General features: G+C 42.3%; 1 protein-coding gene across 3 annotated transcripts in view; it reads left to right on the top strand.

Moving 5' to 3' along the window:
- RORA (RAR related orphan receptor A) overlaps positions 1 to 21,976 on the top strand; it is a 725,308-nt gene that overhangs the window by 617,911 nt on the left and 85,421 nt on the right. Inside the window, exons 1-2 of one of the 3 annotated variants that reach the window (XM_082446739.1) lie at positions 6,246 to 7,131; positions 20,411 to 20,486. The exons of 1 other annotated variant lie outside the window; for it this stretch is intronic. In XM_082446739.1, the coding sequence (XP_082302865.1) occupies positions 6,919 to 7,131; positions 20,411 to 20,486 (289 nt within the window). In that variant the 5' untranslated portion in view covers positions 6,246 to 6,918. Of the gene's footprint in view, positions 1 to 5,854; positions 6,193 to 6,245; positions 7,132 to 20,410; positions 20,487 to 21,976 lie in introns of those variants that run through there. One more of the 3 variants, XM_082446741.1, reaches the window with a different exon arrangement.

Raw genomic sequence — 21,976 nt, 5'->3', positions numbered from 1 at the left:
GACATAAAAAAGCCTGCACTCTTATAGAAAATAATACATTTTAAAAAGAGGCCCCTTATGCCAAGGGGTAATTTAATATTTATTCATCTTTGTATTCCCAGTACCTAGCAGGTACTTAATAAATGCTTGCTACACACACACACACGCACACACACACATTTCAAAATTGTAGAAAGCTTATCAAAAGTGCGTGCTGATAATCATGTCAACACATCTTTATTAAGGTCAATAATTTTTGCCAGGCACAGGACCTGCGTGTATAACAATGTGGGAATGGTGATGGTATTTCCACTTGTAAGTCTACTAAGAGATAATCCCTGGGTCCTTTAAATTGTTTCATTTAATCCTCCCAGTGTGCCTACAAGTTTCTACTATCCTTCTTTCACATATGAGGAAACAAAGATTTGCTCAAGATCATTCAGCTAGTGAGTAGGATGAAGGTTGGTTTGGAGCCCAGTTTTGTCTAATGCCAGAGCTCATGGTACCCTACCGTGGGGTTCAGTGAAACAAGGAAGGCTCCTTGGAGAAGGAAGTGGACATGGCGCCCCAAAGAGGAAGGGATGAAGGTGTTTCTGAGAAGGGGCTAGGACATGGTCCTGAAAGTAGTCACGGGATGTTTGAGTTGCAGGAACCCTTTGAGGTCTGTTCCCATTTCTTCATTCTACAGGTCAGGGGCCTGATGGCCTGAGAGGGGAAATAACTTGCCCAAGGTGACGTAGAACGCTAGTGACAAGTGTGAAATTTGAACCCAGGGTTCCAGGTTCTGAGTTCACTTCTGCTACCCATATTCCTTTAACGTAAAAAAGAAAAGAAGAAGAGAAACATCATTTCCTATGCTCTTTACAACAGCCAAGACACAGAAACAACCTAAATGTCAATCAACAGATGAATGGATAAAGAAGGTGTGGTGTATATATATATACGACGGACTATTACTCAGCCATAAAAAAGAATGAAATAATGTCATTTGCAGCAACATGGATGGACCTAGAGATTATCATACTAAGTGAAGTAAGTCAGACAGAGAAAGACAAAAACACAATATCACTTACATGTGTAATCTAAAATATGAAACAAATGAACTTATCTACAAAATAGAAGCAGACACAGATAGAGAACAGATTTGCAGTTGCCAAGGGGCAAAGGGGTGGAGGAGGGATGGATTGGGAGTTTGGGATTAGCAGATGCAAATTATTATACATAGAATAGATAAACAACAAGGCCCTACTTTATAGCACAGGGAACTATATTCAATATCCTGTAATAAACCATAATGGAAAAGAATATGAAAAAGAATATATATTGTGTATCTATATATATATACACATATATATGACTGAATCACTTTGCTGTATGGCAGAAATTAACACATTGTAAATCAACTATACTTCAATAAAATAAATGAAAATCATCATTTCCCGAATGCCTGTTCCACTGCCAGCTGTAGGAGTGGGGTGAGGACATCTCATGGGAACACCAGGGATGGCAGTTCCTCTAGCCTCTGAGGTGAGTCTCCTTCCTTGCCACCTTGGCAGGTGTGTGTGTAGTGAGGCACCTCCCACCTACCTATTTCTGTGGGGGTTGCTTGGGTCTGAATGCCTGTGAACTTTACCCTTTCCCTCCTTGTGATGGTTACAACACATCTGCCAGTTCTTGAATTTCCTAATAGATGTATGAGATATGTGGTTCCAGAAACTCAGAATCCCTTCACCATCGTCTCAATGCAGCCAAATCTTTCACCTCTAACATCCCATTACACTAACAGCCACACTAATGATTTGCAGCCATCTATCAACTGTGAGGGGTGAAGTGCTGTACAAACATCTTTTCAATGGGTGACCGACCAGACACTGCCTTTCTTTAGGAAAGTTCAGACTCAGGGAACTGACTTCTATATAGAGTTTTCAGAGCCAAGGTCAGCTGATTAGGGAGCTTCTCAAGATCAGAGCTATTGTCTTGTTCTTGTTTGATTCTCCAGTATAGGGCCAGGAGCATAATAAGTATTCAGTAAATGTGCTTGGTAAAGTGAAATATGTATGTGTGTGTGAGTGTGTGTGTAAAATTGAAGATGTCTCTTGCTATCAAAATATCATTCATTTCACTATATTTCATGGACTATGTATGTGCATACATACATGTACATTTAAATCTGGCATCTATATTTGCTTTAAAATCATGAATAAAACAGGTTATATTAATCTGTTCATCCCCTCCCCCTTAACACACATAAATAGGGGGACCCCTCTGTCACCTTGGTCTTACCAGTATTATTCCATTTATAAATGTTTCTTTATGAGACATTGGCTCCTTCCAGACTCAAAACTAAGCAAGGCTGTGATCTACTGTAGGCAAGTTTGTGTCTACTCTGGAGCTTCCCAAGCAGTCTTGCTCAGAACTCTCTAAGTCTGACCCTGTTTGGTCTGTAGGAGACCCAGTCGCCTGGCTTTATGTCGGCCTGAATGGCCCAACTCCTACAGATCACAATGCCATGGAGGCTAAGGATTCAGCTGAATCAAGCTGCCTAGGACCACATTAACCTTTCACTGATCCCTTTCTTGTTCAGCTAGGAAGAAGTTAGTTGAATTAGCAAGCTGCCACACACTGGAAAAAGAGAATCAGGGCCCAGGCGAGACAGAACCTCAGAGCCAAAATGCTCCCTCTCACGTGCATCAGCCAACTTTGAAAACATCTTTGTACTGCGAGCCACTTGCCGATTCTGGAAAAGTTTGTCAACCCATTGTTTTGCCATTCTCCCCAATAGCACTCAGTGTGTGAGTCGGTGTGGTATACCGTGAGATCAGATTCCGTTTGGTAGAAAACCAAATGTACTTTCCTAAAGTCAAGGATCATTTCTTTATTTAACCTCTGAAAGTGGGAAGACAGACACCAATTTAGTGATTATACTCCAGTCTAGACCCCTGCAGAAATCCAGCAGGCTTTCCTCATAGGCATTTTGGAACAACCTGACATCGGTCATATCCCTCCAATTCCTTGCTAAGTAACAGATCCAATATGAAATCCAGTACATAGGGACACCATGTGGGGCTTTCTGTAGAGGACTCCGAGTTGAATTACATGTGTTTTAAGTATGCAGCGTGTGCCTTCTTTTTCTGAGATTAGCCAACAGAAATATTTGACTTGAGAATGCATGTATGATATAATCCCATTCATGGTAAAGAGTTCCCGTCCTGTTTAATTATCTTCATGTAAGCAATATTCTATTTATGGGTTTTTTTTTTTCAGAACGCTTGGTAAAAATTTTTCAGATGGGAAGAGTATACTGCTTAACACTGTTTTTCCCCCATAGCAGGCACTCCAGGAGTGTGTATTTAATGGAATCCAAATAATTATTCCTGCATTTTAATATTTAGCTGGTAAAATTTTGCACTGAAATGTGCTTCTTTTTTGGCTCCAGTTTAGTAGTATTGAAGGGAAATACAGATCGTTTCATTCCTGACTGATTTACTTGGTTGAGGACGTATAACTCTGTAGAAAAGTTGTATTTCAAGAGGTTTTTAAAAACCTCTCATTTTTACTTTTGAAGTTTCACGAGAGCTTTGTGTTAATATAAAGAACACTAATATACCCTGGGTTAAAAGCTGTGTTGAAAATAAAAGAATACATTTAGTAGAGGCATGTATTACTAATAGCATCTAGCCACACAGGAAGGTTATGACTTAATATCTGAAATTCTGTTGCTCATTAGTTGCAGGGTGAGAATGGAATACATTTCTAAAGGGCAAGGTCCATATTACATTATCCTGGAAATGTCTTTGTTGAATAAATGTGTAAATATTTCAAATAAGTATTGTGAGAATATATTTCTATTGGGGACATATCTATAGGATGAATGATTCTTCTTGTAATTGCAGGAGCACATGTCATGTTACATGTCATTCCCGATTACCGATTTCATTTGAAATGGTCTGGAAATAAATACCAATTACTAGTAATGTAAGACTATTTACCTTGGAGTCAGATGTCTGACAGGCAGACCAAATGGATTTGGTCATTTTCGAAGCATTATTTTCTAAAGCAGCATGCTGTTTTAAAGTAACACTGAATTTTCAGAGTGGTATATCTGGATTTGTTTGCAGCGAGTATGGACAAACACCCCTATGAGCACGCACTCTCTGATGTTTTTCCATCCTTTAACAATACAAAGGAAAGAAAATCGTATCCAGGACCTACCAACAGGACAGCTTGGCATTACCCATCCTTGTTAAAGTCGTTAGGACGAGGGAAATCAAGAACCAAATATGAAGTATAGTGTCAGTGTAACTGAGGGGTGTTGCCTCACTGGGAGATGCAGTTGCATCATGGGAACGTGGTGTGACTTAATTTCATCATTATAAACATCACAGTGGGTATGGTTGATTCATTTGAAACCCTTGTCCACTTCGCTATGGCTGCACAGCTGAGTTAACATGGGTAGATCTTGACTCCACGCTTTTAGGATTTCTTATTTTTGTGGTTTTATTTGGGAAAAACTCTCAAGAAAAAAAACTGTGTTAGGATGACTTTAGTTGAAGTCAAACTTTTATAAAGCTACAGCTTGATTTAATGTACGATGAATTTTTTTTTGACCTTCTAAATCAGAGCGCTCTGTAAATTTTGCCTTGAAGGGGGATGCGGGGGTGGGAGTGTATGAATCCTAGTTTTTCCAGTGTTGATTGTCTGCATGTGTTTTAAATTATGGCCCAACTCAGAGTCAAGGACAACTCAGTTATATGGGAAAAAATGTTAGGACTCTCCTTGTTTAACTACCATGAATGCAACAACTAATAACCATCTAATATTTGAGTTGTAAATGGAGACACAGACCATCAGAAAAGAAAGCAGAGTTGAAATTGTGTGAAGGAACTGGAGTAGGTAACAAACTTGGCTTTTGATAATTTTTTCTGCTACACTCAATACTGTTGACAAGCCTGCCGAAATTTTAAATAACACAGACTATGGGTATGTAGCATCTGAAATTCATAGTAAAGAGATTCATCTGATAATAATATGATTTAAGTTTCCACAAGACCAGTAAAAAGGATTAAGTATGGAAGGAATTAGGTCTTAGCTGCAAGTTAAAATTCACAAAGTTGACCTTTAGAGGTTGTTTGCTTTTTTGTTGCTGTTAGTTTTTTGTTTTTCCTGTCAAAGTACCACAACATCTCATTTTTAGGGTATGACAACTAGAACCTTTTCCACTTGTGATGGGTTCTCTGGAGAGAATGGTGGATATGGAAGAGCCTGGGAAATTAGTGGCTCAAATCGGCTGGCAACGAGTTCATTTAGGTGATTCACACAGAGTTTTCTGCTCTCCTTCCAGGTATCAGTGGTCCTGGGGGAAGGGCGAGGTGTAAACCAGGACCTTAGGTGTCGGTGTAATGAGAAATATCATCGTCTGGGTGGGCGGAGTTCCCCCTTCCCAGGCCGAGCCTCCCAGGCTCTTACTGAGGAGGCGCTTCCTCCACTCCCCGAGCAGTACGGATGACTGCGTTCTCCACGGCCCCGGAGGGGGCTCTACCTTCCGAATAAAGCTGGGGCGATCTGGGAAATTGGAAGTGAGGGTGACTACACCACCACCCCCCCGCCAGACGGAACAAACCCCTCTTTTCCGCCAACGAGTTGGCACAGTTATCACCCCTGGGAGATCCGGAAAGAGAGCAGGAAAGTAGCGTCGGGTTGCGCCCCTCTAGCCCAAGGGGTGCGAGAGAAAGTAGACGCGCGATATTCCGGGCGCTGCACGCAGAAAGCGCGCGGGCGGCCACAGGTGCCCAGGGAGGCGAGCAGAAGGCCGGGGGCCCGGGTGCGGGCCGGGGGCGCGGGAGGGCAGCGCCAGCGCGGGTGCGCCCGGGAGCTGCCGGCGCCGCCGCCGCCGCGCTCACCTGCCCGAGAGGGCGGGGCGGGGCGCGGCGCTGGGGCGCCCCCGCCTCGCGCCGCCCGCCTCCCGCCCGGGGAGGAAGCGGAGGGGCGCGGTGTAAACAGAGCGGCGGCCGTGATGTCAGCCGGTCACATGGAGCCTCTTATGGCTCGGGATGGCTCTCGGCGGACGGGCAGCTGCGGCAGCTGCTGCTGTGGCTCAGGCGGCGGCGGCGCGGCGGCGGCGGCAGAGGGGGCTCCGGGGTCGGACCATCCGCTCTCCCTGCGCTCTCCGCACCGCGGCTTAAATGATGTATTTTGTGATCGCAGCGATGAAAGGTGAGCCCGGGCGCCCCGCCGGGGCCGGGTGGGCTGGCTGCTCCGGGGGGCGGGGAGGCGGGCGGGCAGGGGGAGGGGTGGGCGCGCCTGCCCGAGCGCACGTACTGCCCGGGGCTGGGCGCTGGAGCCCCGCCAGGGCTTTTTGGGCCCCTGCAGGGCGCCCCCTGAGCCCGGCCGCGGGATCTGCTTGCCTCCTGTCGGGGGCAAAGGCGCAGGGGCTGGACCCCCCCCTCTTCTGTCCCCTCCGGCTCCTGTCAGTCGCCCGGGTCCGCCTGGCACCCGGCGGGGCTCCCGGAAGAAAGTTTGCTGGGAGTCGCCGCGCTTTTGGCAGGGAGGGGAGGGTCTGAGGAGCTCGGAGGAAGCCAAGGGGCGCCCGCGACGGGTCCCCAGGGCCCGCACCCCGGACAGCTCCGGCCTACGTAGGGAAGGCGCCGCGGCCGGGCCGGGCCGAGCGTGCGCCCGGGCGCGGTGTCATCCCTGGGGACTGGTCAGCGCCCCGGGCCTTGCGCCCTTCCCCCCCCCCCGCCCCCTCCGCCCCCTCCGCCGCCCGGCGGCCCCGAGCGCCCGGGCGGCTGCTTGCAGGGGTAGTGCGGCCGGTCCGCGCTGCGTGCCCGCCGCGGCCGCTTCCGAAAGCGCGCAGGCCCGAGCGAGACGGGCTTCTGGAGCGTGCCAAGACTCCCTGGGCGGCAGCCGCAGCGCACCCTCACTTGATACTTTGCGTTGTGGATGGATGTGGGGAGGCAACTCCTCCCCCCCCCTCCCACAGGATTCGCGGGCAGTGGTGGAGGTGAGACGGCGGCGAGGGCCGACGGGCGCGGGTTAGTCGCGGCCAAACCTCCTCGCCCGGCCTTCCGCCCTAATCCGAAGTCCTTTGCCGGGCTGGTGGCGGGATGGCAGCGGGGACTGGTTGCAGAGAGGACTGGCTTCAGGTCCTCTCAGGTGAGGAGGAAAGAAACCGTGGCAAGTCAGGGAAATTTCTAATGGGAAAGCCAAAGTTTGGAGGTGCGCAGCAACTCGCCTGCGCGGTCCGGACAAGCCGAGACACGCAAACAGCCCGAGAGAAACTCAGCCCGCAGCCCTCCGCCGGCTTGTGCGCCAGCAGGTTCTTCGGGGCCGATAATCTGCCCGCAGACCCGGCCGCTGTGAGTGGGGATTTAGAGCCCCATCTGTTTTCGGCGGACAGGGCTCCCCTCATACGCAGCAGTTTTGCAGACGCAGACTGTACTGCGGGTTCTGCCCATCCGTGCGGGCGCGGGGCGCTCGTTAAACGTTTGCTAAGGTTGAGGTTTTGTTGCAATCCTAGACGAAGGACACCAGTTCGGTATCTGCACTGGGTTTACTTTCGGATCACCGAGCTTTGCCTTTCTTCACTAGAGATTGGGTGGCATCTCTTTTATTAATTATTAACAGGCCGAAACGTACTGGACGCTAAGATGAGCAGCTTGAGATGAAATCTTTCTATACGACGTGCCCAGAACAATTTTTTTGTCTTTTCCCCGGTGGCTTGCGGGAAATGAAATTTAATCATTTTTAGAATATGCAACAGATAAAGGAAAGGGTAGGAGACCTCCACTTTCTTAAGCACTTAACTTTTTTTTTTCTTCCCAAAATGATTTGAAGATTTTCTTACCGACTTCTTATGTAGACGAAACGTATGCTCCTCCCCTCCCCCTCAAAAAAACTTTTATGCTATTTCCAGCGGTTCATTAATCCTGTAAGAGTAAAACGATTCAGATAGCCTTTGTAGTTAAGACATTTTCCGTTGTTTTCTTTAAGGCGTGAAATAAGATTTGGGGAGGTGTCAAGGTTAGTCCTTATCTATTTTATTTAGTATGATTGGTGTCGATTGGGGAAGGGTGAGAAGCTGATACTATTTCCCCTAATGAACAGTAACCACTGAACAATAAGGAAAGTGCGTTTGAATATTTTAACTTAATTTTGATGTTTCTGAGTACATAGGCTTTTGCTTTTGTAGTTCTAGCACAAAATGAAGTTCCATACTATCCCTTAGTGATATAATCATGGGAATCACACCACCACCATATCCCCCAAAAGCTCTAGCCCACACATTTGTCTTGGAGTGACCTCTGGCTGCCGGAAGATAATAGATGCATAGTATTGTGCTTTGAGAAAAGTAGCTCAGATGTACTGGCAATTCAGTTTTTCTATAAGCTCAGCTGCGAGGGGGGGGGGCGGGGAGGGGGGGAGGTGTAGAAATAAAATGCATCTAGACAATTAGAATATTTCATTCCCAATATCGTAATATCCTGTGTCTTAATGGGATTATCTTGCTTTGGAGCATATTTAAACTGAAGAAAAATAGTTTGTGGGAAAATAAGGAATGCTGTAAATGTTTCCGTATCAGATTTAAGGGGAAAAAAACTGGCCCAGAGTCATATTAAATACTTCCCTACTGCCTCTCAGTTTTAATAGTTAAATTGGTCCCATATGTAAGAGAGTTTGTGTAATTAGGTTTTTTATACAAAACAGAAACACTCTTTACAATATAGTTTTTTGGTATGTGTATGCATGTGGCCGGGGGAGGAGAGAACAAGCCACCCTAAAAGAGAAGCGTTCTCTTTGTTGGCTGATTTACTGATGTTTTTAAAACATCATTAAAGCAGGCCTTTTGAACTCGCCAAAGAAGAAAATCCTTCCTCTGCGTTAGTTGTCAAATAAGTTTAGGCTTAAAGTGGGCTCATGCTTAGAAGTAATAAATCTTCATTTGAGCAACTCGAGTCTCATCCTTCAGTTTTGTTTTTGTTTAATTAACAACAGAATTCCAGTACCATTTGGATTGCTTCTTGAGCAAATGGAGAGAGCCAGAGATAACATTTATAATCAGGGGAGCACTTGTTCCACTCATCATAAAAGTGCTTTGGCCAAATGTCAGGCAGCAGCCAGTGCTGAAGGGAAATGCGAGCGCTTCATCAGTTTTAGTAGATTATACCCCCTTTGCTTCCTAGGAGCGGAGCACTCAGCCTGTGTACATGTAAATGGAGTTAAGGGAGTGAAGGGAGGCTTAAGGGGAATGTCTGTCCCATCATAGATTCTTCCCTCAGCACAATCCATGTGCAAACACAAGGCATGTTACCGCCTTGAAAATACTGTATATGTGGGTGATAAGGGGTATTTCCAACTCTAGTAAATGTGATTTTATAGTTTTAAAGAATTTGGCCTTTGTCTTTCCCGAATGAAATTTGAATTTTATCCCTCGTCTTATTTTAAGTACTGTGTCAGTGGTATCCCTTAGCTGGGATTTTTGTTCCATTTTCATGACCTTTGATGGGTAGGATTGGGAGAGGGTGATGGCTGGATCTTGGAAAGAGAAAACTCAAATGGCTATTTCAGCCCCCAGAGTGCTTAGCAGGCAAGGAGAGGTCAGTTCTTTTAAAGAAAAAGGATCTCTGAGTCCATTTGTCCACTGGGCGAGGAGGGAGCTCGGACCTTCTGTGAAGTAGAGAATATTTTAGAAGCACCATTTTCATGAGTAGTCTCTTGATTTTACATATTTCAATCACATCACTTTCAATTTATCATACTCAAGTAAACCACTTTGCCCTCGATTTGAATTGAGTACCATATAATTTCTTTAATGCTGCCCAGTTATAAAATAATACAATTTCTAAACAGACTTAGTCCTTTAAATATATATATGATTTTAATATTAGGGTTTTTTTTTTTTTTTTTACTATCTAGTAGATACATTAGTAAATATATTAATAGTTCTTACTAGACTCCTTTTTCTCCCAACCTTTCCCTCCCAGCCAAGTGAATCACAATAAAATGGATGAGGTCAGCAAGTAGATAATTGCAAAGCATCAGCAGTAGCACCTAGCTACTTTGTAATTTGCCCTGGGGCACCTAAGAAAATAATATTCACAAATGACCATTTACTGGGAGAAAAAGTTACTGGATGGTTAGATACATAGATAGATAGCTAGATCTGCAGAGGTAGAGTTGAGTTTTCTTAAAATTTTCTCAGCTTATTTTAGTGATCAATAAACCCCTTGTGTTGAACAAATCTATGAATACTTTGTCATAGAAATTTTCTGCATGGATTCTAAGTATTCACAGTGTTTATTAATAAGAAATCAAACCTGCCTTAACCTATATATTTCATATTTATTAATTTTAAGAAACCATAATTAGATGCTCAGAGTTAGCATTTATGTTTCTCTGCTTTAAAAATAATAATAATTTGGAGGGGTCCACCAGTGACAACACAGGTGTGAATTCACATTTGGTATTATCTCCAAGACCACATATTGACCCTTTGAGGAATGATTTACTTGTTCTCTCTCCCTCCTCTAGCTCCTCCACTGACGATACCTCCCTTCCACACCAGCCCTTGAGTCATGGCCTTAGAGATTTGCAATCAGAGATTTTTGTATCTGTCAGTATTGTCTGTGACATGATGGATCATGGGGTTTCTGTTTCTTGTCAGAGTGTTATATCCAGAAATAAGAGGTCTAAGTAGACAGATACTAGCATATATTAGCCAACAGGCAAAACGCAAGAAAGCAGTTGAAATCTTTTGTTTCTGGATTTTCTAAGTGGCATTTGTTAGCCCTCATCATAATATAAGGAAGAAATATGATGACTTTAAAATCTTTATATAAAAATTAATGTCAAACCTATTCCCCAGGTTTGCCAGTGATTTCATTTTTTGCTTTTGATTTCATTGCCTCTGAAATTTACTAAGCATTTCATAAACAAATAGCAGTTTGATGTTAATCTATATTTGTTTTTTGCTTTATGGTTTGCAGCCATTCTTGTCTCATTTAATCCTCCCTGGGAAGTCACTGACACTGTCGTGGTTTTTAGTCAAAGAAACTGAGGCTCACAGAGGTTATATGTTGGTTAGCCAAGCTTGACAAGTGAAGCGAGGACTAGAGCCCTAATTTCTACTGTCTTCACGCTGCCTCCCCTGGAGGAAGCTGTGAAAATGTCCTGGATATAACTTTGTCTCTAGTTAGTGGAAATTATAACTCTGGCATTTATAAGGGGAAAAAATAGATTCAATTATGTAATGCTTTGCCGAGCCTAATATCTTTAAATTACTATTTAATAAAATCAATTTGATACAAATAGGGTTATTCTTATTTGCTTACCATTAGCTCTCTTCATCCACGATTTTCATTAAGTCTGCTTGTTGTAAGAGGATCTGAGTGAAATGTAAGCATTACTTTCCTAAAGAATATGGAATACTATGAAATGCAGCTAACCTGTGTAACCTAACTCCATTATGAGAGAATCGAGCTGGACATTTATCTATATGGTCCACTTAGCTTTAGGCAAAGGGAGCATTCACAAACGCATCTTCTAAATTTCATCTCCCTTTATGGAGTAGAAAACTCACGAATCCTTGGGCTTGTGAGTGCTGTCCTGGTTGTTTCCATGACAGCTAACGGGCATGATCATGGGCGTATTCTTGAGAAATCTGTTGTCTTTTAGAAAATCAGAGTCAAAGTTTCCAAGTAGATAGATCTGCAAAAGCTCATTTCTCACTTGATGGGGGTTTATTTCTCTGGCAACTGGATTGAGTGGTCTTTGCCTGAAAGCAAATAAGCATCATTTCATAGAGTCTCAGGGAGAGCAGAAACCTAAAATGTCATTCAGATACACACCCTCTTGGCATTTGGTTCCTCTCCACAGCGTTCCTGGCAAATTGTCTGGTTATGCTTGAACACCTCCTATGATGGGGAGCTCACTATCGTTAGAGGAAGCTTATTCCATCTTGAATAAGAAAATTCTTTTTATTTCAATCATAAGTCTCTCTTTTGTACTTTTAATCCCTTCATTCTGATCCTTTCTTTTGGGGCTGTGTACAATACATTTAATCCATCTTTCATATGAAAGATTGAAAGATTGTCAGTTATTTGAAGACTAAGTATGAAACACACACACACACACACACACACACACACACACACACACACACACACACACACACACACACACACACACACACACACACACACACACCCTCCCTCCCTCCCTCCCTCCCTCCCTCAATCTTTGCTGTGCCTCTCCACTGCATTCTGTTCACAGTCAGCCTTCTAGCAACCTTGGTCATTTTTTTCCTCTAACACATTTCAGTTTGACTAGAACCTCTTGAATTTTTGTACTACAACCCGAGTCCTAGTTGTGCTTTGATTGACTCAGCACTTAACCCATCAGGTAGTAAAGAGAAAAGAGTTTAAATTTTGTTTTTAATTTTTTAAGATTCATAAGCTAGGCTGTATCTTTTGAACGTCATGACTAGCCTTTGTGCTACCGTTGTAATTTGTGAAAGTGGACCTTTGACCTACTTAGAAGTACTCTTGGATGAACTGAAGTTGATATTAAATATCCAAGAAAATCAAAGATATTGAAAAAATAATTAAAGGAACATTAGAAGCATTTCTGAGGTGCGTTTCGCCAGTGTGTCAGAGCTGAAATAAGGCTGCCCTCTAGTGGTTACTTTCTCATGGAATGCTAAAAGCGGTAACAGTGCCAATGAATTTCCCATCAGGCTAGTGGAGAAGGTCAAAGGTTGAAGTTATTTTCTCGATTGCTGTGGGACTTTCTACATCAGATTCAAAAGTGTAATTTATTGTTTTGCATGGTTATTAGAAATGCGTCTGTAGGAGAGATAATGAATGTTAAAAGTTTGCTTGGAAGGAAGGGAATTTTTTTTTTAAACTTAAGGTTGATTTATAAAATTCTGTTTGGCTCCATATTAAAGTTAAATATTTAAGTGAGATTTGGTTTGTGAGTAAACAGTTATGACCTTTGTGGTAATCCTTGGTTTTTGTTGTTGTTGTTGTTTGGTTGTTTGTTTTTAGAATTTCAACCTCAATTCTATTCCCATACCCTCGAATATTTTTTAAAAAGAGATTGTCAGTCATTTTGATCAGAGAAATCCAGCATTTTCCCTTTTTAAACCTAAAGCTTTTTTTTTTTCCAAAAAAGGGAAACATTTAGAAAGAAGTAAACTATTGTAGATCTTTTTGGCAATAAAGCAATTTTTCAATGGATGCAAAACTATTAACCCGCTGGTTTCTGAAGACAGGGGTAGAGCATTTTGTTCACTTAAGTATATACAATTTGCCAAAGAAATTGAGTATATGTTACACAGGTTTTTAGAACATTATATCATTTATGCTTTAAAACAGTGCACAAAGTAGATAAGCATTCGTTTGTGTAATTTTTAGGATAATAGATAATACAAGTGAAATGTGTGCTTAGATTTCAGTGGTATATCGAGTGTGAAACAATTATGAAACAATCTGGTTTCTGTATTGGAATCAAAGAAATTATTATTGACCTTCCTATTTCCTTAAATATCTTTTGTTACTGATGCTACGGGGAGAGATGAGAATTCAAGTTTACGTGAATTTTGCGTTGCTCAAGTAGTCGAGGCTTCTGAGCTGAGCTAGAATAACCAGGGTGATCTTAATGACAGATAATCACCAGGATTTTAAAGGACGACAGTGCTTACTTGTTCCTACCGGAAAGATTAAGTTGCATCTTTACATGAAAAAAGAAGGAAGGGAATAAAAAAAAAGCCAGGAAAACCTGCTGTTTAAACCTTTTCATCATAGAAATAAGGTAGTGGTTCAGAAGTGAAGACTTGTGGTTAAGTTTCAGATCAGTTATTGAAGCAAACCGTTTTTCAAACTGCGCCACCCAGAAGTGTGATTCTTTCACCACATGAGAAATACTCTCTTTTTCACAGAATGTTATTTTCATTTTGCAGTCGTTGGGTTTTTTTCTTCTTTTCTTTATCTCATGTCAAATCTTCGGTAGAACCCTGGGTATAAATAACGAAATAAAGTTGTTTCAGCAAATACTTATTAAGTGCCTATTGTGTGCTGCGTTGTTTAGGCGCCACCTGTGTGCTTTTATAATAGAACAAGGACACCTTCCTCCCTATCGTGTATCTTAAGCCATGAATCAGCGTTTAAAGACATGCACTGAGAAATTGCCTGCCACGCTTAACTAGAGAAAGCTGCTTTAAGACTTTTGAGCTTATAGGTTTGTAGTTTCTATGAAGTCCGTGCCATTTAAAACAAAGATTTTGCAACACGCAATGAAACATTAATGTAATTGGATAAAGTTAATCCTTCTATTTATGTGTGAACATGATTCCCTTCCAAATAAGCCATAAGTTAGCTCTAAAATCCTGCCTAAGCAGTGGCTCTGCAACTTTGGAGAGCAACCCATAACCGGAAGAGTTACAAAGGCAGATTTCTGGGTCCCACCCAGGGAGACCCTGTCAGCCTGTCAGATTCTGTCAGCCTGGTCTTCCCAACCCAGGAAGGTGAGTATTTAAAAGGTGTCTCAGGTGTTGCCAATTCAGATGGTCCTCCTCACTCCCTCTGTGAAACCTCGCCCTTGCCTGTCAGAGCTCAGATGGGCAGCAGAATCCTCCAACCCTTCAGTGGTTCCCAAATATCATTGATCTTCACGGTTAGCTGAGAAGCATTTAAAAAAAAATAAGGGACCGGTCTCTTATCACCACCTATACGGATCCTGATTCCGATGGTCTGGGGAGAGGCCAAGGAATTTGAATTTGTGAAAGCTCCCCTTGGTGACTGAGGATCTGACAGGTTTGGGAACTACTGCTCGGGTCTAACCCTCTCCTCTTACTAGTGAGGAAAGGATGCTCAGAAGGTCAGTGATATTGAGTAAGCATAAACTTTCCTTTGAGGCCACTGAAATCTCCTTTCAGAGTGGGCGAGGTGCACACCATGAGCAGTTTCTGCCATTGTTTGGATGTTATTAACACATTTGAGATATTCTTCTGATTATTTCTGGCCTTTCTATCAACCAGTGTGTAGGAAAAAAGTGGGCAGGCTCCCAGTCTGTTACCCCAAATGATCCAAACAGGAGAGGCCCCTGTGATACTTTCCCAACCCTGTATTCCTTTTCTGCATAAACCTTTCCCGGGAGCTCTGGCCTTCTAGCCCTCAGTGAGCCCCGGGGCTGGGTCTTGCCACCATTGTGACCACTCAGTGGGGCAGGCTGGGGATTGTGCCTCAAAAGTCAAGGCCAACTCCAGTGGCAACAGTGATGCCTCTTCTATGTTGCTTTTTTTTCAGCAACAAAGTACAGGTTTTAGAGCCCTGCAAGTTGTGAATGCTTCCTATTTATAAGGTGGTGTTTCTGAGGCCCTAAGCACCTGGCGTGTATCTGCCCCCTTCCAGGCACTGGAATGGCGAAGTTTGAATGACACCGACACCACACTGCCTTTGTGCAACTTAGATTCTAGTCTGGTGACACAGAAAAGTGGAACTACTCTGGCTGATGTGGAGAAAGGCCGACCCCTAACCCTAACTGCAGCCCCTCCTTCTTTGGAAAATGGCGGTGCCATAGCCCATCATGTGGCGTATGTGATGTTGCCATGGGGGCAACAGCAAACACAGCAGACTTCACCTCTGGTCTCTTCGAGTGTATGTTCTCGTGGGAAGAGGTAGATAATACCTAAGTAAACATATAAATGAACTAGATAAATACAGATAGTGACAACAGCTCGGCCAACATAGAAATTGTAATGGCTTAGAATTGCTTATGGCCTCATGGATGAACAGCGGGGAATGAAATCCAAGAATTTTTTCTAACCAGTGATGAATGTTCCGCCGTAGACCCAAGAGGGAGTTTAGAGGTCATCTGGTCTCTTAGTTCTCAGCCTTGTCTGCCCACTAGACTGTCTAGAGAGCTTTTTGAAACACACCAGCCCAGGCTCCACTCCTGGAGGCTCTGATTTTATTGGTCTGAGGTGGGTCTCAAGTATTGATAATTTGTTAAAGCTGTCCAGATGATTCTGGTCGAGAAACCTCTGAGGTCCAACACCCTTATTTGACATGTGAGTCATCCATCCCCAGTGCAGGGCAGTAGTGTTGGATGGTGGAAAACCCCCCATGTAGGGTGGGAGAAGACATGGGTTCTCCTGCCAGGTCAGGCTACCTCAATTGCTCACTTTCCCCATTTGTAAAATTAGGGAAAATTGATAGCCATCAAGAGCTTTTCCAGCTCTCTCATTGTGTGAAAATGTTTCTCTTAAAACAGAAGGAAAGGTCTGGTTTCTCATCCAAGACTGGGAGGAAGAAAACAAATGCACTCTAGTTTCCTTATTCCTTGTCTCAACCCCTAATTGCTAGAGGTGCCTTCATCAGCTGATTAGTTCCTTTGGGGAGTGAAAATTTAAGGTAGAAAGAGGTAATTACTTTCTGCCAATTATTTAAATAAATTTAAGAATAAGCAAGCTTTCATTAATATTTATGCCCTGACTTAGTTCTGGTAAATTAGTCATACCTTATTTATCAAATTCCAACCCAAAGCCTTTTTTTTTTCTTTTTTTTTTTTGTGATTAATGCATTGACTTTATTTTTTTTTTATTTTTTTATTTTTTTACCAAAGCCTTTTCTGATGGTTGAGTTAAAACCGAGGAGGGTCAGGGTAGGGAGGTTGCTTACAAATGGAAGCCCTGGAATAGTCTTAACCATCACACACCACAGTATTTTTATTCCTTACCAAATATTCCAGGCCAGAAACCCAAAGACATTGAGCCTCTCCCAATATATTGTTTGCAGTTTTTTAACAAGCAGAAACAGTGTATCTCCTGTGTTGCCAGCTTAATAAAAGAAAACTACAAAACTAAGTTCTGTCATGAAAAATATCATTGTACTTCCTCATCTGTGACCCTGTATCTCTAAGAACTTGGGTTTCCTTGAAACATTTATTCAGAAAGATACCAGTTCATTATAAACCAGCATGGTGTGATGTAAGCACCTTAACTTTATTTCCTTTTTGTGTGGAATCTCCCAGTGGGGTTTGATGATATTCGGCAGTTGCACAAATGATAAAGGAGTTTGAAAAGTAAATCTGATGGGAGCCGGTAAATGAAATTAGAGCCGTGTCTTTTTCAACAGAGATTTTTTGAGGATGAGCACATTGCCTGTTTTGCATGTATATATTTAAGAAATTGGACACATGTTGATATACATCCATATGTTCTCCTTAGACAGAAAATTACAGAAAGCCATCTTCCTGTAACTTAAGTTACATCCATAATAGCAAGCACCTTCTGAAAATGATACCGTTTGACAAAATAATTGGCAGAAATCTATTTCAAAAGCAATGTTTCTATCACAAGCATAATCATGTAGAACAGAAGTGTTTTGTTTCCCCCACTGCAGAGCAACAAAGTCGTTTAATATGAGTCAAGACGTCCCAAAGTTTTGGCAGACTTTCTAAGCCCCCTGTTGCTGTTGCATTCAGAATCCCTTTTACAGTGGCTTGGAAGTTTCTGTGTGATTTCAATGGCTGCTTAGGGGAAATATTGGCTAAACTCCTCGTTTCGACTGTTAAGATGGCTTGAGTGTTTTCAGAATGTTTTCATTTGCTAGAAATATGTTTTGCGCTCAGGCTTCTCTTGTTGCAGAAGGTTGGTTACCAGCCATCTGATGACGCCTCAGGGTGTTTACAGAAGATGTGGGTGCTGTAGTTATATTTGAGCACTGCCCTCCTCCAACGAAGAGTGTGGTAGTCAGCAGAAATGCGAAAACATGTACTTAAGGATTGATGCTTGTAAAAAGACGTGCCGTAAAGAAAAATGGTTGTTCAGATGTACGACATGACTGACAGCTCTCCTTGTAGGCATGCTAGTAACAATAAAGTCTAGAAGTTCAACATCAAAGCGATCACAGCTTACTCCACCAGTGACTTACACATCAAAGAGGGAGCGCAAAGACAAAGGAAGTGCACTGAGGTATGTTTCTGCCTCAGAGCCAGATGCTCAGGGGGGGCTCCCAGAGCTCCCTTCTTGAATGCTAAGTGATTCTTTTGCAGATCAGCGCCTTCATTTCATAAATGACCAGGAATATAAAAGGAGGGCAAATGAGCTCTATAATTGCTCCCCATCACTCTAAGTTTCGTTAGGAGAGACTCATCGTAGGAGAGATTGGTCTCTGGTTTCCTTAAGAAGCGAATTGTGTACCGGCGTGGGCAGCTCTAACTTCACCTAATAGGGTCCAGGGAGTTATTCACAAAATAAGAGAGTACAAATTGGATACATTTCAAGTTGGTTGTTTTGATTATGCTTGACATAAAACTGGACATAAGTTTCTGGAGTTGTCCCCACCGGCACCCCCCCCCCCCCCCCCCCGCCTCCACCTTGCTTTTAAATTTTTTAACATTCGCCTTGTGGGTGGATTTTCTGCTGAATCAGGTGTGCGTATTACCTAACAGGTGTGTGTGATAATGAAATTTAGACCTGTTCAACCGGCTCTTAATTAATCGCCAGATCGGTGCCTCAGTTCTATCAAGCAAATGGTGTGTACTCCAGAATGCTAAAGGTAGAACGGGAAGAAGAGTCTGGATTTGACTTCCCCCCCCCCACTTCTTGTTATTAAATTGAAAATAAAATTAACCATGCAAGCATTTTGGGTGGTTTGAAATAATGTGCTTGTTTTTTTTTTTTTTTTTTTTGCTTGCCTTTGACATTTGAAGTTCTTTTATAGTTCATCTTCAGTAATTTACTCATTTTCAAATGCTATCGAAAAATAGTAGCGCTCTGTGTAGTCATTAATAAATACAAAGCAGCTTTCTCAAGGCTCTAGGGAGACCTAATAAACAACTGTGTTACTAATTGATGCTATACTGAGCTGACAAAAGTAGTGCATCGGTAAACAGAAGTTAGAAAGCAAGAAGTTAAAGAACTATAGGGGATTATGTAGACATCAAGGGTTGGAAATTATAATAAGGCCTCTTTAGGGGAGCATTAATTTGCATGTGGCTGAATTAGGACACCCAATTATTTCTGAGGACACTATGAAGAGCTCATCCAGAATACCCCCCAAGTGAAAGGTTTGGGAGGGTTGGGAGTTAGACGGGATAGAGGGGGGACTGAGCATGTCATATTTCCTATAACTCACAATAGTTTTCCCAGTAGCTTGTTAGAGTAGCTTTCTTTGTTAGGGAGAGAAATGCTGATGAACTCAAGAGTACTGCAATTTCTTTGTTCTATACACACTATTTATGTTGGATTGGCACAATGGAATTTTTTTTGAGCAGGGAGGGCAGGAATGTGGAGACAGAAATAAACCTTTTAAATCTTCTTTCTGTGAACCCCACAAGGACATAAGCATTGAGCAGATTAGAGAGTGGATTTATACTGGTACTATCCACCACAGCAGTGGTCCTCAACGTGTGATCCAGGCACCCCTGGGGGTCCCCAAGGCCCTTTCAGGGGTTCCAAGAGATTAAAACACTTTGCATAATAACACTAAGACATTATTTGCCCTTTTGACTGTACTGGTCATTTGCATTGATAGTGCCAAAGCGCTGGCGGGTAAAACTCCTAATACCTTTGCAGGAATCAAGGCAATAGTCATTTTTGCTATTACTGTGGACTTGCTGGTAACAAAACATTACCAAGTTCATTTGAGACTGTCCTGATGAAGCAGTAAAAATTATTAAGCTTATTAAATTTTGACCCTTGAGTACAAGTCTTTCTGACAAAATGGAAAGTACACATAAAGTACAGAGCACTTCTGCTCTGTACCGAAGAAGGATGTTGATCTCCAGGGAAAAGTACTTGTGCCATTGTTTGAGTTAAGAGCTGAACTCACTGCTTTTTTAATGGAATGCCATTTTCTTACTAGAACCACTGACGGCAGTTCTTCAAACTTAGGTGTATGTCCTACATTTTCTCAAAAATGAACCAATTAAGCTCATCATTTCAAGAAAAATAGTTGACAGTATTTATTACTAATAGATTCAAGCTTTCAGGCAAATATTAGAATTTTGGAACACTTGTACCCAACACCGTGAACTTGACAGCATCCTAATATATAAAAAATTTTCTGATGATATAGGTGGTGATATCAATAAATGTGATTACTTGATATCATCCCATTTGGTAATGAAATTTGGTAATGCAACATGTCAACATCTGGAAGAGCTACATAACTCATTGAACTAATAGCTTCCAAGTGACCAAATGCATGCCATTATAAAAATATGCATGGGTGTAAAAGAGTCATTCAAAGTACAAAATATACCAATGTATTTGAATTTAACAGAATACAGAAAATTACTGGTATGGTTTCAGGTTCCATATTCCAACTAACCTTTAAGAAACTACCACTTGTTGAGTTTTGGTGTAGTATCAAAGAAGAAAATCCAGAATTATTTGAAAAGCCCAGTAAAATGCTCCTCCCTTTTCTAGCTGCATATCTGTGTGAGGCCAGAATTTCTTCACATACTTCAACCAAAAGAACACAACAGATTGAATGCAGAAGCAGGTATGAGAATCTACCTGTCTTCTCTTAAGCCAGAGATTAAAGATGCAAAAATAATGGCATGTTTTTACTAACTTTTTTGTTTTGTAAATATATATTTAAATACTTTATGTCAATATGTAATGAATTTATTCCTATTATTTTCAAATTAATTATAGATAAATATTGTTAAATGTTCTCAATTTTAATTCCTTGTATGGTAATTACTGACATCTAGCCCACATAAACAGAAGCTCTCTTAAGAGCATGAAATGATCCAGACACCAAAAGTTTGAGAACTCTTTACAATTTACTCTAGGAGACACAGAAGATTTTGTGACAAAGCACAAGGTAACAATAGAAGGGGCTTTAAATTTATACAGATTTAGCAGATAAACCCCCCAGTTATATATTAAACAAAGCACTTTCAAACATGAATTCAAGAACAAATTTTCTAATCCCCATTTTCTTTATAATGTATTTCCTCTTTATTGGCCGTGGAAGACCATTGCTGATGGTTACCTTTTTGTTGTTTCCTTTTTTAATAAAACAGAGGTTTGGCATAAAATTGTGGTTTATGGAGGCTTTACGATTTATCTTTAATCATCTGCACCCTATGTTAGCAAACGTAGTAGTAAATGACTGCCATTTGTCTTTTCAGTTTGGACTTGTACCGAGAAAAAAATATTTTGTACAATTAGTACAACTTCAGGAGGGATCCCAACTCCTGGTAGATGTGAGATTTTGGTCACTAATGTGGGCGCTTTGGGGAATCTTATTGCTGTGTGTAGTGATGGAAAGGTCTCGAGGTCCTGCTACCGCTCAAGTGATGGGTACCTTCCCCTGAGGTTCATCAGTCACACTTCCCTCAGACCTTCTCCGAGAGAGAAGAGTTTGCCCAGATATCCATTGGCACCTGGAGTGACAAGGAGGCTGAGCCTTCGACTGGCTTCCGACACACCTGGCAGAATCAGTTCCGCTAAACTAATGAAATGTATGAAAGTCCATCCTTCCCCGAAATTTCTTGTGAAAAATAATGGGCACTTAGAAAGCAATGCTCAGATACTTGTTCTTAACTTTATAATTGCTTTGTTGACATCTAACATATAGACATTGACATTGCCCTTTGTAGCTGGGCCATCGGCCTCTTTGTCGTTACCAAATAAGAGGCATGCAGGTCTTGGTTCCATTTGGTTACCTACCAACAGGCCATCAGTTGACTGGGAGCAAATGTATTTTGGCACATTGTGCATTGCCAGGGTCTTGCTCCTGACTTCTCTTGCTAAGAGAAGAGTTGGTGCCCCTAGAGCCAGATCAGCGGCAGAGTATCGGGTTACCTCGCTCCCCACATGGTTTTATTAGCCAATTAAAGGTTAGGCTGAAACACACTCACTGTGTAAACAGTGGTTGTGCAATGGCCCAGAGTGAGGCTGGCCAGGAGAAAGAGCGCCTCATTTCCTCTTGGATCTGCCCAAAAGCAGGAGGGCTAAGGCGAGTGAGAGAGTGAGATGGTC

The sequence above is a fragment of the Balaenoptera physalus genome, assembly GCF_965194825.1.
Source record: "Balaenoptera physalus genome assembly, chromosome: 2".
NCBI lineage: Eukaryota > Metazoa > Chordata > Mammalia > Artiodactyla > Balaenopteridae > Balaenoptera > Balaenoptera physalus.
This window is presented reverse-complemented; position numbering and strand designations above follow the sequence as displayed.